Source organism: Hesperophylax consimilis, chromosome 21, assembly GCF_061612785.1.
Source record: "Hesperophylax consimilis isolate HC1 chromosome 21, BYU_Hcon_1.0, whole genome shotgun sequence".
NCBI classification, from domain to species: domain Eukaryota; kingdom Metazoa; phylum Arthropoda; class Insecta; order Trichoptera; family Limnephilidae; genus Hesperophylax; species Hesperophylax consimilis.
In genome coordinates, this window is record NC_142856.1 from 1,339,892 (window position 1) to 1,356,054 (window position 16,163).

At 35.6% G+C, this 16,163-nt stretch overlaps 1 protein-coding gene across 1 annotated transcript; it reads right to left on the minus strand.

Annotated features, from left to right (window-relative positions):
- Positions 1–758: 758 nt before the first annotated feature.
- Positions 759–10,072, minus strand: LOC149413478 (deoxycytidylate deaminase-like). Its single transcript, XM_089644526.1, has 4 exons — positions 9,940–10,072; positions 5,195–5,409; positions 3,994–4,207; positions 759–1,444 (listed from the first exon to the last, which is right to left on the minus strand). Exons 1-4 carry the CDS (start codon positions 10,029–10,031, stop codon positions 1,366–1,368), a joined length of 600 nt encoding a protein of 199 aa, XP_089500652.1. The 5' UTR covers positions 10,032–10,072; the 3' UTR covers positions 759–1,365.
- Between the last annotated feature and the right edge of the window lie 6,091 nt (positions 10,073–16,163).

The window sequence follows — 16,163 nt, forward strand, 5'->3', positions numbered from 1 at the left end:
TGATGTATGGAAGTGAGGCATGGAACTGGCAAAGAAAGGATGAAAGTAGATTGAATGCTGTTGAAATGAGATCCCTTAGGCGTATGTGTGGTAAAACCATGTATGATCGTGTGAGGTATGTGGATATCCGCAAAGAGTGCAAGGCTGATGTAAGCGTAATGAGTAAGATCAAGAAAAGGACGCATAGATGGTTTGGGCATGTAGAGCGAATGAGCGAAGAAAGGAGTGTAAGGAGAATATACGATGCAAATGTGAATGGTAGCAGAAGTCGGGGACGCCCGAGGAAGACATGGCACGACCAAGTGAATCAGATACTTGAGTCGGGCCATGTCAAGAGTCAGAACAATAGAAGAGTATGTATGAATGTGAATGAGGCAAGGAGTGTGTGCCAAGACCGAGTTGTTTGGCGGTCCGTCCTCTCTGCCTGCCCCTGCGGGGAAACGGCGTGATGGTTAGTTAGTTAGTTAGTTAGAAAATCGTATTCAGGAGGAAATGGCTGCAGGTATGTTCAACATGAAAACATATCGGTCTTCAGTAAGCAAGCTGTTGATCTTGTGCATTATAATATGATGTCCTTCGTTGTGTGGTGTGGGTGTGTCTCTTTTTATGTGAATATGTACGTAATTATAGGAATGTATACACTGTATATTATATACATTCATATACATTCCTGTATACGATCATTTTCCACAATGAAAAGGATTAAAACTTACAACCGCAGCACAGTATGTGAAGACCGACTTCCATCCCTTGCAATAATCTCTATTGAGAAAACATTACTGCTAGCTAGGAGCTAGGAGAAGACTACGATTCCCGACCGTGTCATCGACGACTTCATGAAGAAGGATCATCGAATCGACCTCAGGTTTAAGTGAATGAAAACTCAGGTGTGTCATGGTTTTTTTATTCCTTTATTTTTCGTTTATACGAATAACACAATTGAGATATTTTGTATCTGTAATTATTGAGTTATGGAGCTTAATAGATTTATGGAGATAATTTTAGACGGTACGTAACTGTATTTTGTTCGTGGGCTAGCGTCTAGAGGTGCATATTTGATATCAAGTATGTGGTAAGTACGAGTACCTATAAACATTTGGTGTCCAGCATCCCTTCTACAAAAAGTCACCGACCGCCACTGGTATACAGGGTGTTCAACTTCAACCAGTGATTCCTGACATTATTTGGAGATTTTTTTTTAAATTTTGGTCTCCAGTGACTTTTTTCGATGTATTGTTTTTTCTATAAACAACCAAAATTTCATTTACATTTTTACTCCAAATAATATCAGGAATTACTGGTTGATGTCAGGTACGTCGCTTAATCCCCTGTTTAAGCTTATGTGTTATTATCTTATCATCTATGTCACTCTGTGGGAGTTGCAGAATATTGCTTGATACTGCTGAAGTCAATTTCTATTTTGTCGTTCGTCGGTTCGTATTTCCTGAAAAGAAAAAAATATTTTAATAAAAGTTCTTTGTTATGTAAAGCTAAAGAGAGCGTTTTATTATTTGTGGCATGTGTAATGACTTTCCTGTTGCTTGGTGTATAAGACGGGATTTCAAGTGGTTACTGGTACATAAAATCTGTTACTTCATTGTTTATTAAAAAAAAAACAACACAAAACAAGAAAATAAAACTGAACACAAACAAAAACAATATAAAATAAAACTGAACACGAACAAAAACAATAAAAAAAACTTCATTTTTTGCTGTTTTGATGTCAAATTTTTCTTTATTTTACAAATTATGTATATAGGACAAATTAATTAACTAATATGCAAAACAGACACCAGTTTACTAACCTATATGTTTTAATCTCTTCATTAAGTATATGTACTTAAGTACCTAACTAATTCATCCAAATTTTGACTGTCCTAAAACGGGAATTACTCCTTGTTGGACAGTCAAAACATTTTACAAATGTTTAAATATAATATATTTACCAAATAAATATTTAGGCAACAAATGATTTGGTATATTATTGTTGTGAGCTCAATTCTCACCGCGCAGAGCGAAAAATCCTATTGACGTGGGAGGGAGAATTAACGTACTTCAGAAGAATTTGGGGTTTTTGAGTGCTGAATGAACTTGTTACCAAAAATAACACTTGTGTCTTCACATTCAAAGTTCAACGAGTCATGCAACGAGCCATGTAAGGACTTGGCAAGTGATCGATCGCATGTTAATTGCTTATCAGTGGCGGGCATAGAGAATTGGTGGCAATTGGTGGCGATGGCACTCCCAGCAAGAAAATGTTGTACGGTGGGCAAGTACATACTCCCAGCCGATATATTTGCGGTCAGGAGTAAGGCAAGGAGGGTGTATGTCCCCCATTCTATTTAATGTATACATGGACGAGTTGTCAAGTCGCCTGGACATCAGAACGGGCTGTCGTGTTAACAGTATATGTATGAATCATATAAGCTACGCGGACGACATGATCCTCCTAGCTCCGTCGATCAAGGGATTAAGATTACTCCTAAACATTTGTGAAGAATATGGAAAACAGCATAATATGATGTACAATCCGAAGAAGACGGAATTGATTGCGTTCCACCACGGAAAAAGTCAAGATACAAGTAATATGCTCCCCGTATACCTTAACGAGGCAAAAATAAATACATGTTCGAACGTGAAATACTTGGGGCACATTATTAATGAAAACCTATCGGACGATGGCGATATCGAACGACAAAGGAGAAGCCTTAGCATAGTTTCTAACATGATTGCCCGCAGATTTTGCAAATGCAGCAATACCGTTAAAAAAATACTGTTCAACGCTTTCTGTACTGGCCTGTATACGTGTGAGACATGGTGTCACTACCGAACTTGCTCGATGGAACGACTCCGAATTCAATATAATGACGCCTGTAGAATAATATTTGGATACCGAAGATACAGCAGCGCATCGACAATGTTCACGGAACTAGGACTGAATGGATTTGCCGGCCTGATGAGACACCGGGTCACTGGAGCCAGGATGCGGCTAATGGCCTCCGCCAACACGTTGGTGACCGCAGCCTACCAGCACCAAGCGCCACTCCTGAGTGAGCGCTGGGCCCAAGCGCACTCAAGAACACACCCTGCATAGTTTTCCTTATTTGATAATTTATTATATCTATTGTACAAAAAAAAAAATGTATATCTATATGGGACGTGTGGGATTGCACAAACCTCCCCACATCCTGGAATAAAATATATTATTATTATTATTATTATTATTATAGACCAATGTCCAAATGTAGATTGTGTGTTATTTTTCAAGATTGAGAATGGAATATTTGAAAATGTCATTTATATTTTTATCTTAAAATATTACTAATTGTTATGGCCAAGTGAATGTGAATAAACAAGGTATTATAAAAATTGCCACTATGTAAACAAGGTATTATAATTTAAATTAGCCTATCTACAAACACGCAAGAAAACTGAAGCATCTAAGTGTCAGGTAGTCTTTTCTTTTAATTGTTTATCTTATCAAGTCTCAAATCATATCCAAAAATACGAGAGTTTTAAAAAATCATGAATTTCTTTAATAATTGCTAAATCACTTTGTGACAAAATTTAAAAAATAAAATACTAGATAGTTAGTAGGTGTAGGTACATACATGTCCCAAGTCCAGATGTCGGACTGTCAAGTGTCAACTGTCAGACGTCGTTTACGTCTCGGAGTTATGTAATAGTAATTAATAATTGGATAATTTTAATGGCGCTATTTTACCGTTCAATTTATCCGTAGTACGAATACTGCTAATCAAAAATAGCTAGCTACATTGTTCGGCTCGTTCATTGCTATTCCAGAGTTGATCTTTGTTGAAAATAAATTATTACATTCATAACCCATTTCAAAACTTCATATGCTTGAAAATAAATTCAGTTCGGTTGATATTTTTGCGTATTCCAGATTAAAAATCAATTAGAAATGTAAGAAAAAGGCCCCCTTAAGAATCTTAAAGTACTGGAATAATAAACTATAATAATTTATCTTACCGGAACTTAATCCCGCTTGACTCAAACATCTTCTTGGAGGCTTTGGTTTCAAGGTCGTCAGCGTTTTTGTCGGACATGTAGACCACCTCCTGGATCCCCGACTGGATTATACTCTGGGCGCACTTGTTGCACGGGAAGAGACTAACGTAGATAGTGCAGTTCTCCAGACTGGCCGTGTTCTTGTTTAATATCGCATTCTGCTCGGCGTGGACCACTTATATGAAAATGAAGATGTATTTAAATTAAACATAGTAATCATTTAGTTGTAACTTTAAATCACTTTTGTTCTTATAGGGTTAAGTTATTATTATTCAGTTATGGTAGTTTAAGAGTTGTTCATAGGTGTTGGCACTTGCACTATCTGACAGAGATAGCATGTCGGTTGTCCCGAATGGTTCCAAGTGCAGCCGAGACTACCCGATTCCTAGGCAGGAAGCTCATTTCGAGTTGCGTTCCCCGTTGGAATAATTCGTAGCAACTGATCCTCCTTTCGGAGATCTCCTTTTGGACATTTATTGAATACTCCCGATCACAAGTGTATGTCATACCAAGACATATACGTAAAGAAATAGAGAGTATCTATAAGCTACAGCCCTTTGTACGCTCTGTATACCAGTACAATACATGTAATCAAAATGTGAATTTTGATTTGAATCGTCTTCAATTTTATGAACATTTAGATAGAAAACCTCAGGGCGTTTTACTTAAATCATTACACAGTAGAGGGCTGATGTGTGCCGGTGCTTATTATTTACAGTTTTTTTCTTGTACAAGCAAACACGTCCCGTACACCGATATTTATGATATTTTGCACACTCGACCTTCAAAACAATAGGAACACAACTGTCTAAGTCTGATTTGAAAAAAGTATGTGTAAAGGCCGAGCAACGGGGAGTGCAGCTAGTAATAAAGTAAAGAAGTTGAATTATCGAAGGAAGCAAACACTTTGTGGCTTGACATTATTACACAAATTAAAGAATAACTTTGTTTTAAACCACTTTATTACATTTATAGACGTCGACCGGTTTCGGTTGAACTCAACCTTCATCAGGACAGTACAAATATAAACTATTAGTTTATAGTTTATAGTTTATATTTGTACTGTCCTGATGAAGGTTGAGTTCAACCGAAACCGGTCGACGTCTATAAATGTAATAAAGTGGTTTAAAACAAAGTTATTCTTTAAAGAAGTTGACCTTACCATACAAATGCTTCTCCTTGCCCCATGGAAATTTATCATCGTGGCATCTTCTGGGAAAGCCATTGTATCCGACTCCAACGATTATTTTATTATTATTTTCCACAATACAGGCCCCGACCTGGGTTTTAGGATCCTTGCTCCTCTGGCCGGCCAGAAAAGCGGTTGCCATAAAATAATCTTCCCATTTCAAGTAGTCTGTCCTCTTCACACCTGAACTAAAAACAAAAAATATAAATAATTTGGCTAACACCATAGACATTCAAACTGACTGACTAGCCAAGTTCGCCAAGCTATGTCACCGTCTCCCTTCCTGTGATTTGTCAATAAATGAATACGGTATATTGCAACACGGCACAATACCCCAAAAATAAATCACCATAATACCTGTGGCTGCGAAAATCTCAAATCACATCCGATTAGTAAATTAATCTATAAAACCGAGGTTTTAATGTCTGCTGGTAGTAACCAAATAATTAAAAAAATCAGCTGGGACACACGACACAGTAAAGAAGCAAAAAAGGAAAAGTCCACATAATTGTAATAAAAGCATTTCAATCAGAGCCAAAAATAGAAAAAAAATAACAAGTTTGCAAATAATTTAAGTGGGAAATATTATTGAACAAGTTTTTGAATAGTACTTTTATGTAAATTTGGAATATTTTGTTTCCAATCTAATATTAAATGAACAGGCCTTTAATATATATTTATAAAATTGTTGGGCTGTGGTAGAGTGCAGAGTTACAGCACTGTATAATAATAATTACTAGCAGTTAAAAACCCGTTTTTTTCTGCTAGGCCCTGCGGGCGGCTCTTAGTTGGGCTTCGCCCATTTTAAGTGATATTAATAACAGTTACATTTAATAGATAGATATTAGGACATTCACAGAGAGAGGGTGAGTATATATATTGTTAAAATACGGAACAGGAAGGAGTTAATTAATAATAACATGCTAAATTTACGCATAATAAGAATGACAGTTGTTTGAATAAATGAAATTTTACGTATTTGTGATGGATTATTTCAAATGAAACACTATTATTGACTACATGTCTACAACTGATATTAACTGTTAGCGTACCTAATATAATTAGCTCATAGGAGACTTGCAGTGCTTAAATATGTGTTACAACCGTCAATGTCTATAAGTTTAATCAATATCGTATAGTTTGTCACAATTAAAGATAGTTATAACAAAGTTGACTTAAATAATAGATTATTACATATTGATTAATTGTACCCGTGTTTATGAATAAAAGGAGGGTAATCATTTGGTAATTCTTTACCTACAACTGTTACTGTATCTAATAAAGTTTAAAGTTAGATTATATATACACCTTCATCAGGAGAGTAAAAATCTATATATAAAGGTAGATTATTACAATATTGCGCCCCTGAGGTGATATCTCACAAAAGCGGCGCTTTGCAAATTGTCCAATAAATATATAAATATAATGTTTACATTTTATTGTGTATACACCGAAGTCAAAAATTAAATATGGATTGCAATTGGGAAAGAAGAAGTGGAAGGAGGGGGGAGGGGTAAGAGTAGGCTGGGTTTATAATAATTAGGAATTACAATATCGTTAGACGGGAAAGACCAGTTAAGTGGGAAAATATTTAAAAGAGAGTTTATAAAAAAATTCTTGTTAATTATATCTGCTTTTATATTAACATGTTTCCTGATTTCTAAAATTTCAAAATTATTTATAGTGATGTATTTTAAGACCTGAAAAAAACAAATAGAATATAACCATAAAACAATATATTCATAAGACAAATAGCATTTAATAACGGTTATTCTAATAAATTGATAGTTGAAATACTAAATAAAAAAAATTAAACATATTCTCATCAAACGGTCTTTCTAAAGATAGAAATAAACAATGGCGTAGAATTCTGCTTGTGGATAGCGATACTTCTAAAATTGTATATAAAACAATTCTGGTACTATTCAACTGGCGTTTTACACTAATAACAATGAAGAAATATATTCTTAATAATAAAGATAGCAAAATTCAAACAAAAAAATCAGGAGTTTAAAACTCAATTGGGATGATTGTAATTTCTTTTACAAAGGTAGAACCAATAGAAACTTTGAAGTCAGAAAAATCAGAACATCCAGAAAAAATTCTCGACTTTGCAAACAACTATTTTGCAATATAGGCTCGAACTTAGCGAATAAAATCAAACAATCTTCATTTACTGCCGAAAAAACAGTGTGGAATGAAAATGTGAATCAAGAAAACTCCCTTAACATAGTCAAGATAACAAGTGAAGATATAAGAAATACCATAGCCTCCCTAAACACAAATACCTCATCGGGAAATGAACTGATATCAAACAGAGCAATTAAATATCTACTAAATGAGCTAATCTACCCACTGACGTACCTTATAAATCTTTCAATAAGAAAAGGTATTTTTCCCACACGTCTTAAAGTTGCTACGATTATTCCAATATACAAAAGCGGTCCCAAAAATGATATATCTAACTATCGACCAATTAGTCTATTACCTACACTATCGAAAATATTGGAAAAAGTAATAAAAAAACAAATGGTTAAATTTTTGGATGAAAATAAAATATTATCAACGACGCAATACGGTTTTAGGGAAAACCTGGGTACTGGTGATGCTATAGCTAAAGTAACAAATACAATTATAAAAAAACTGGATGAAGGTAAAAAATGCTTGGCAGTTTTTATTGACCTTCAAAAAGCTTTTGATACAATTGACCATGAAATACTATTTTTTAAATTAAAAAAAAATGGAATAACACAAACAACTCTAAATCTAATTAAAAGTTACTTAACTGGAAGAGAGCAGTATGTACAAATTGGTAATAAAAGTAGCAAAACTCTATCAATCAAGTACGGTGTCCCTCAAGGAAGCGTATTGGGTCCAATACTATTTCTCATTTATATTAATGACCTTATGAGTCTTCCCATTGAAGGAGACATAGTGAGCTTTGCAGATGACACTGTCATTATATTCTATGAACAAAATTGGACAAGCACACATAAAAAAGCGGAGCAAGGTCTGACTGTACTCCAAAACTGGTTTAAAGCAAACTCCCTTACATTAAATGTGAGTAAAATTAAATATCTAACTTTCACTAAAACCAAAAGAGGTCAACCAACGAATGAGCATACACTCAAATTACATGAATGTCTAAACAAATATCTGCAATGTTCTTGCCCGCATATAGTCCAAACTAAAACAATTAAATATCTTGGGATCGTAATTGACGACAAACTTCATTGGGATGCACACATCGAAGGAACCTCAAAAAAGCTAACAAAACTCATCTATTTCTTCAAAAAAATACGAAATATCTTGTCAACTACAGATCTAAAGAGAGTATATTATGCTCTATGCCACTCTCTACTGGAATATGGAATAATAGGATGGGGCTCAGCATCATCAAACCATATTAAACTACTAAAGAAAACTCAAAATTGGATCATAAAGACCATATTAAAGCTCCCCGTAAGGACGCCAACTACTGATATTTTTAATCTGTTTGATGTTCCAAGTTTACAAAAAATCTATGCTAAAAATATTCTAGTTCATCACTTAAAAAATAAACCAGAGGCAAACCCCTCTCACGATCATAAAACCAGAGCCAAGCAAACAGACATGCTAAATATTCCTTAATGTAATTCTACCTTTGGACAAAGAAACTCTGAATTTTTAGCAATTAAATTATATAATAAACTCCCTCTCAACATCGAACAAAGGAAAACGAAAAATAACTACATTAAGGACATCAAATCTTGGCTTAAGGAAATATCGGAAGAAGAACTAGCTAATATATTTAAAACATCATCTTAGTTGCTGAAAACGTATACTAACATATATAGTCCCCCTCAGCACAGGATCTCCTAGTGAGGAGGACTTCAATGATCTGTTTTAATTTTATATATATATTTTATTTCATGTGCCATACAAAAATGTACCTAATTATTTAAAAAAGTAACTAAATAAAAAAAAATAAAAATAAAATAAAAAAAGAACTAAAGAATATCGCAGGGCTCTAAATGGAAATAGTGAATTTGAGTTTGCAAATCATCTTTTGAATAATGATCACACTTTCCATAAAAATTCAAGTCTTAAAATACTTCACTCAGGATATAAAGCATCGCAAATAAATAATTTTGAAATTTTACAAATTAGAAAACATGTCAATATAAAATCAGATATAATTAATAAGCAAAAAAATATATAAATAATAATGAAAAATGCCATTACAAAGTGATAAGCTTCCAGAAGAAATCTTCTTATTAAATGCTTGTTAATCGTAAGTAGTCAAATATTGTGAGCTGCATATTTAAATATTCGCGCCATTCATTTGGTTCGTTTTTTAACCGCCAGAGGCGCGCTCTGTCGGCCATCTATAGCCGTGCGTATCCGCCATATTGAATAAGGAACGCGTGATTTTTTTATAAACGTCAAACATAATCACGTAACTGTGGATAATTTTCATTGTAATGTAATTAATCCAATGGATTATGAACTTTCTAAAACATATTTTCTTCGATATTATCCAAAAATTATATGAGCAGAAACGATGCTTTTGAAGAAATCTCGTATTATTATGAGGCGATCCTATTTTAGTATGAAATCGTGTCTTAATTTTCAAGTTAGCTGAATTTACCCGAAACAGACAATTTTAATTCGACCAATCAGAGGGCCTAGATCGTCCAGACGCTGGCGTAATAATAGTATCAGATGACCATAATTACCCATCTGCACGCAAATTATCGGTAATTTTGATATTCACAATCGCCGTCAAGCCCAAGCTAATTTTCAAAGGATTATAAATAGCTCGCCACATCTTATAACAGCAATAACCGCGGTGAACTACAAATAAGTAAGGTGACAGAAAGGTGAACTGAACTGACGAACCAAACGTCATCATATTTATATTATTCTTGCATTGGGTTGGATTAATTTTATCAATTAGATTTTTTTAAATATATGATAATAAATTTGAACAATCTGATAATAAAATTATTAATAAGAACAACAATTTGTTTTATCTATTCGTAGGCCTTCAAAGACAATCTACACCACGGGTTCACAACATATGGTTCGCCATCCCAAAATGGGGTGGTGAGGGGTTTTCTGTGTGGTCGCCGCGCGTGAAATATAATACCAGAAAAACATTCGGTCACATCTAGGGACAAATTAGTTTAGATTGGGACGGTCTCTGTGGTACTTGCAGAAGAGTCTCTGCAGTATGTCATTAAAAACATTCGGTCACATCTAGGGACGAATTAGTTTAGATTGGGACGGTCTCTGTGGTACTTGCAGAAGAGTCTCTGCAGTATGTCATTAAAAACATTCGGTCACATCTAGGGACGAGTTTGTTTAGATTGGGACGGTCTCTGTGGTACTTGCAGAAGAGTCTCTGCAGTATGTCATTAAAAACATTCGGTCACATCTAGGGACGAGTTTGTTTAGATTGGGACGGTCTCTGTGGTACTTGCAGAAGAGTCTCTGCAGTATGTCATTAAAAACATTCGGTCACATCTAGGGACGAATTAGTTTAGATTGGGACGGTCTCTGTGGTACTTGCAGAAGAGTTTCTGCAGTATGTCATTAAAAACATTCGGTCACATCTAGGGACGAGTTTGTTTAGATTGGGACGGTCTCTGTGGTACTTGCAGAAGAGTCTCTGCAGTATGTCATTAAAAACATTCGGTCACATCTAGGGACGAATTAGTTTAGATTGGGACGGTCTCTGTGGTACTTGCAGAAGAGTCTGCAGTATGTCATTAAAGACATTCGGTCACATCTAGGGACGAGTTTGTTTAGATTGGGACGGTCTCTGTGGTACTTGCAGAAGAGTCTCTGCAGTATGTCATTAAAAACATTCGGTCACATCTAGGGACGAATTAGTTTAGATTGGGACGGTCTCTGTGGTACTTGCAGAAGAGTCTGCAGTATGTCATTAAAAACATTCGGTCACATCTAGGGACGAATTAGTTTAGATTGGGACGGTCTCTGTGGTACTTGCAGAAGAGTCTCTGCAGTATGTCATTAAAAACATTCGGTCACATCTAGGGACGAATTAGTTTAGATTGGGACGGTCTCTGTGGTACTTGCAGAAGAGTCTCTGCAGTATGTCATTAAAAACATTCGGTCACATCTAGGGACGAGTTTGTTTAGATTGGGACGGTCTCTGTGGTACTTGCAGAAGAGTCTCTGCAGTATGTCATTAAAAACATTCGGTCACATCTAGGGACGAGTTTGTTTAGATTGGGACGGTCTCTGTGGTACTTGCAGAAGAGTCTCTGCAGTATGTCATTAAAAACATTCGGTCACATCTAGGGACGAATTAGTTTAGATTGGGACGGTCTCTGTGGTACTTGCAGAAGAGTTTCTGCAGTATGTCATTAAAAACATTCGGTCACATCTAGGGACGAGTTTGTTTAGATTGGGACGGTCTCTGTGGTACTTGCAGAAGAGTCTCTGCAGTATGTCATTAAAAACATTCGGTCACATCTAGGGACGAATTAGTTTAGATTGGGACGGTCTCTGTGGTACTTGCAGAAGAGTCTCTGCAGTATGTCATTAAAAAAATTCGGTCACATCTAGGGACGAATTAGTTTAGATTGGGACGGTCTCTGTGGTACTTGCAGAAGAGTCTGCAGTATGTCATTAAAAACATTCGGTCACATCTAGGGACGAGTTTGTTTAGATTGGGACGGTCTCTGTGGTACTTGCAGAAGAGTCTCTGCAGTATGTCATTAAAAACATTCGGTCACATCTAGGGACGAATTAGTTTAGATTGGGACGGTCTCTGTGGTACTTGCAGAAGAGTCTGCAGTATGTCATTAAAAACATTCGGTCACATCTAGGGACGAATTAGTTTAGATTGGGACGGTCTCTGTGGTACTTGCAGAAGAGTCTCTGCAGTATGTCATTAAAAACATTCGGTCACATCTAGGGACGAGTTTGTTTAGATTGGGACGGTCTCTGTGGTACTTGCAGAAGAGTCTCTGCAGTATGTCATTAAAAAATAAATAATTAATCATAGGCAATATTAGCCACTCTCAAACGAAAATAACAAACAGAAAATGAGAAAAAGATTCGGTCGCATCCAGGATTTGAACCTAGTCCTGGATTCAATTCCTCGATTGTAGATTTTGAGTAAGATGGGTCTCTCCAAATCAGCCTCTCCCGATCTGGCACGCCACGCAGCTGGTGGGCAAACGAATCCTGAGCACGCCTCACCCGATGAACCCGGGCACCCCTACTAAATCACCAAACGTAGCGAACCACTTGGGGTGACCTGTGGCGGAGGTTTTGATTATCCAATAAAAAAGTTCCTGCGGCGACGGTGTGAGGTTAATACAAATATTACAATTTGAGGTTTTACTAAAAATAAAATAAATAATTGACGGATCGAGAAGAGTTGGCATTGGTTCAGTGCTATACACCTTGAGGTGATTTTTCACGAAAACGGCGCTGTATGAATTAGCCAAATATTATTATTATTTATGTCTGTGAGATGTGTTGATCATAACCTGTACTGCTCGTTGTGCTATTCGAGAGGCAATGCATCTACCCGGTTAAATATACAATAAGAAATGATGGATTCACAAAGAGTATAGCAGACAGTTTTAATTAATTTCTCAGGCCTCGGGCATATTTTGGCAGAAGGTCTGAGTATTTCCGGTTATAATAAAATCCAAATAAATGGAATATTTCTGAACGCATCGGAAAACTATATTCTGTTTATGAAAGGTGATGAAATACGCATTCAAATATTATTATTAGAAATAAATACATATTTTTGAAATTTAAATGCAAAAATAAATAATAATGGCACTCTTTTTTGTAACTAAAATTATTGATAGCAAAAATATATATAAATGCACACTTAGACAAATGTTTTACAGACGTTTTTGTCACCTTACTTTATTGTCGTTTCATATAAAAATAATTCATAAAAAATTCAAGAAGTTAAATTTTTTTTTCATACTTCGTTCGGAATATTTGGTTTCATAGAGGTGTATTTTTTTTAATTTTTCTGTGGTTAACTTCTAGATTTGAATATAAAGCGTTATGTTTTCTCTTTCTAATACCGCTTGGATTATATTTTTCACCGTGACAATAAGGGAAAGACAATGATTTCTGTGATCCATGTAAGTAGTTCCCAAAAGCGAACAAATTAACTTGAAGATTTAATACAAACAACAAACCATGTCTTCCTTTTTCCTAATTACTTTTGTATTTATATTTCTCAATTCATTTTTTAACACTCCAACCACCCCATATATAATATCATCCACTTTCTTTAAAATGCTTTTAGATCCTAACTCCTCAGGCTAATTTGTTCGGTTTTGGGAACAAGCACGTAGAGTCAATTTGTTCGCTGTTCGGAACAGCTAATATTGTCTCCCTTAATGTCATAGTTAAAAATATGAACTAAACGGCGCGGCGTTTGAAAGAAACAAACGCAAAGCTTTATATTTAAATATAGAAAATATCCACAGAACAATTAAAATGTGTTCCTCAGCAAAGGTTTCGACCGCAATTTGAGAAAATTTTATAAAATTTTGTGAATTTTTTCTTCATTATATTTAATGAAACGACAAAAAAGTGAGGTGGCAGTAATGTTTGTAATAGGTACTAATAAAATATGTATATTTCTTCTCGTTATAAGTAGATTCAGTTCAATGTTTAGACGAAAAAACGTAAGGTGAGCCTTTTTTAATACTTTTTGAAGTTTTATTTCTAAATTTTAATTTTTCTACATTGTATAAATATATGTTTTTTTTACTAAGAGAATAATTTGGATCTCCTGTACCCACCGATCCCCACATACTTATCCACCCATCATACCTTTTTCCTTCCTTTAACTTCCTCTCCTTCCTTCCCTTGAAAAGATCCTCTACACAGAATCCCCAAAGATGACATAGGTCCTGAGGGAAATTATTTCCTTAAGGCTTCCTGTGTGGAGTTAATGTAAAAAAAGCAAAAAACAAATACACACAAAAGTTCTCTGAATTTCTGACAGTATCTTTAATACATATAACGGTCAATATGCCAGAGGCCTGAGGGGTTAAAACAATCATGCAAATGATATCCAACCACACCTTCACCAATTTGCGTCATTTGGGTGCAGGGGATAAGGTTTCTGATAATTACGGATATCAGGTGGTGAATTACCATTTAATTTATTTTAATCCCTCATTAGAGATTTCTATCAACTTAAAATTCATCAAAGATTATTGCGCAATCTAAGAATAAACCCAAGATAATAACTGCAACGGTAACAAGTCTTAAAGTGACACAATACCATGATAACGGGGATTTGCCCGACGGTCACATGATGAACTTATTACTAAATTCTTACCATTTAATATATTATGTAAAACGGTTTGTAAATTGTATAAAACTTACAACTATAAGATGAGCGGGAAGCGCCAGATTTTATTTTTATAGACGATGAATTAGTAACTTCCCGAGGAATCCATTAAAGTTTTTCTCCATACAGACAATTACACATATATTATATTACCTATAAAGTACCTAAAGTCATTCGTTATTTAAAAAGAGTTAATCATCTTTTAAATTGTACAATCGTGTAGATTATTACATCTTTGGGGATCTGGTGAGGAGGCACGAAATGAAAGATGTTGTGAAGGTCACAGGGTTTTATTTGAGTCAGGTTGCCGTATATGAGATGACTTGAGGACCGATGATGAAGACTCCGGATGCAGGCGGTGAAGTGCTGGTCAAGCGCGGGTCAGTGAGTCGACGCCGCTGCTGGTGACCGGACTCGTTGACTGTCAGGAACTGGTGAAGAGCGTGGGTCTTCCGGGTGCTCCAGTGCTGAGCAGGGTAGCCGAAAGGTGCGGTAGACCTGGTAGGCGGTTGTGCGGGAGATGCATAGACCAGCGACCATGTCTAGGTGCGTAGATATAGCGCTGGTCAGATGTGCTGGAACCAGGGCGCTGTGATCCGGTGTAGCGCTGGCCAGGGACGATGGCCGGGGCCGGGGCCAGGGCGCTGGCTGTGTTGATTATCCCGATAGAGTCCATGATTGAAAAGCCGGGTGTTATCGCCCCGCTCGCAGCGGAGGGGCGCGGGTTGTCCTGCTAATTGTTGTACGACTGATGACTGACTGACTGTCGAGTTCCTTCACGCTGTCGCTTTTATAAGGTGAAGAAACTTCTTGAACATTTTGGTTGCTATGTAGATATTGCCAAACTAAAATTAAAAAATAAAAGAACATCCAAGAAGCTTGTTTGGAAAAAGCCGAAACTTGTAGAATGCCGTTCGAATCAAGTAGTGGTGTACAGTCGATAAACTTCCAGCGATTCCTGAGCATATTGAATTTGGAGTATAAGAGGTAGATTAATTTTGGTTTCCGGTGACATATTTTTATTTTTACTAAAATGCATTTTTTACACCAAATAAGCTCAGGAATTGCTGTTGAAAGGGCACGTATTAATTCATCTCTAAGTATATAGGGAATAGAAACAAGACGAGAGATAATTAACAAGTATTTCTCATTTCAGGGAAAATTCCGCAAAACATCTTCCAGATAATGTTGTATATAATTAAGAAAATACAAGTATTGTATTAAACCCTATACCGACACTCGACATGATAATTTTTTCACAAGTTATGTAAATATAAATAAGTAAATAATATCCATTTTATAGGATTTTTATAGTAAAAGTTTCATGTAAAAATATTATATAACTTACAATTTTGATATCAAAATACCAATGTAAAATTTACCTATTAACTCTAACCTATGTATTGTAAGCAGAGATGTGCTTTATTTCAAATAAATCCATTTCAAATGGAAATGCAAAATGGGTATTTTCCATTTTGCATTTTAAATGCTTTTCTCAATGCATTTTCCATTTTAAATGCTTTTTTGCAACATTCTTCCTCCTATTTCCACTCATCTTTTTTTCATAAGCCCCAAATATCAGTCGGT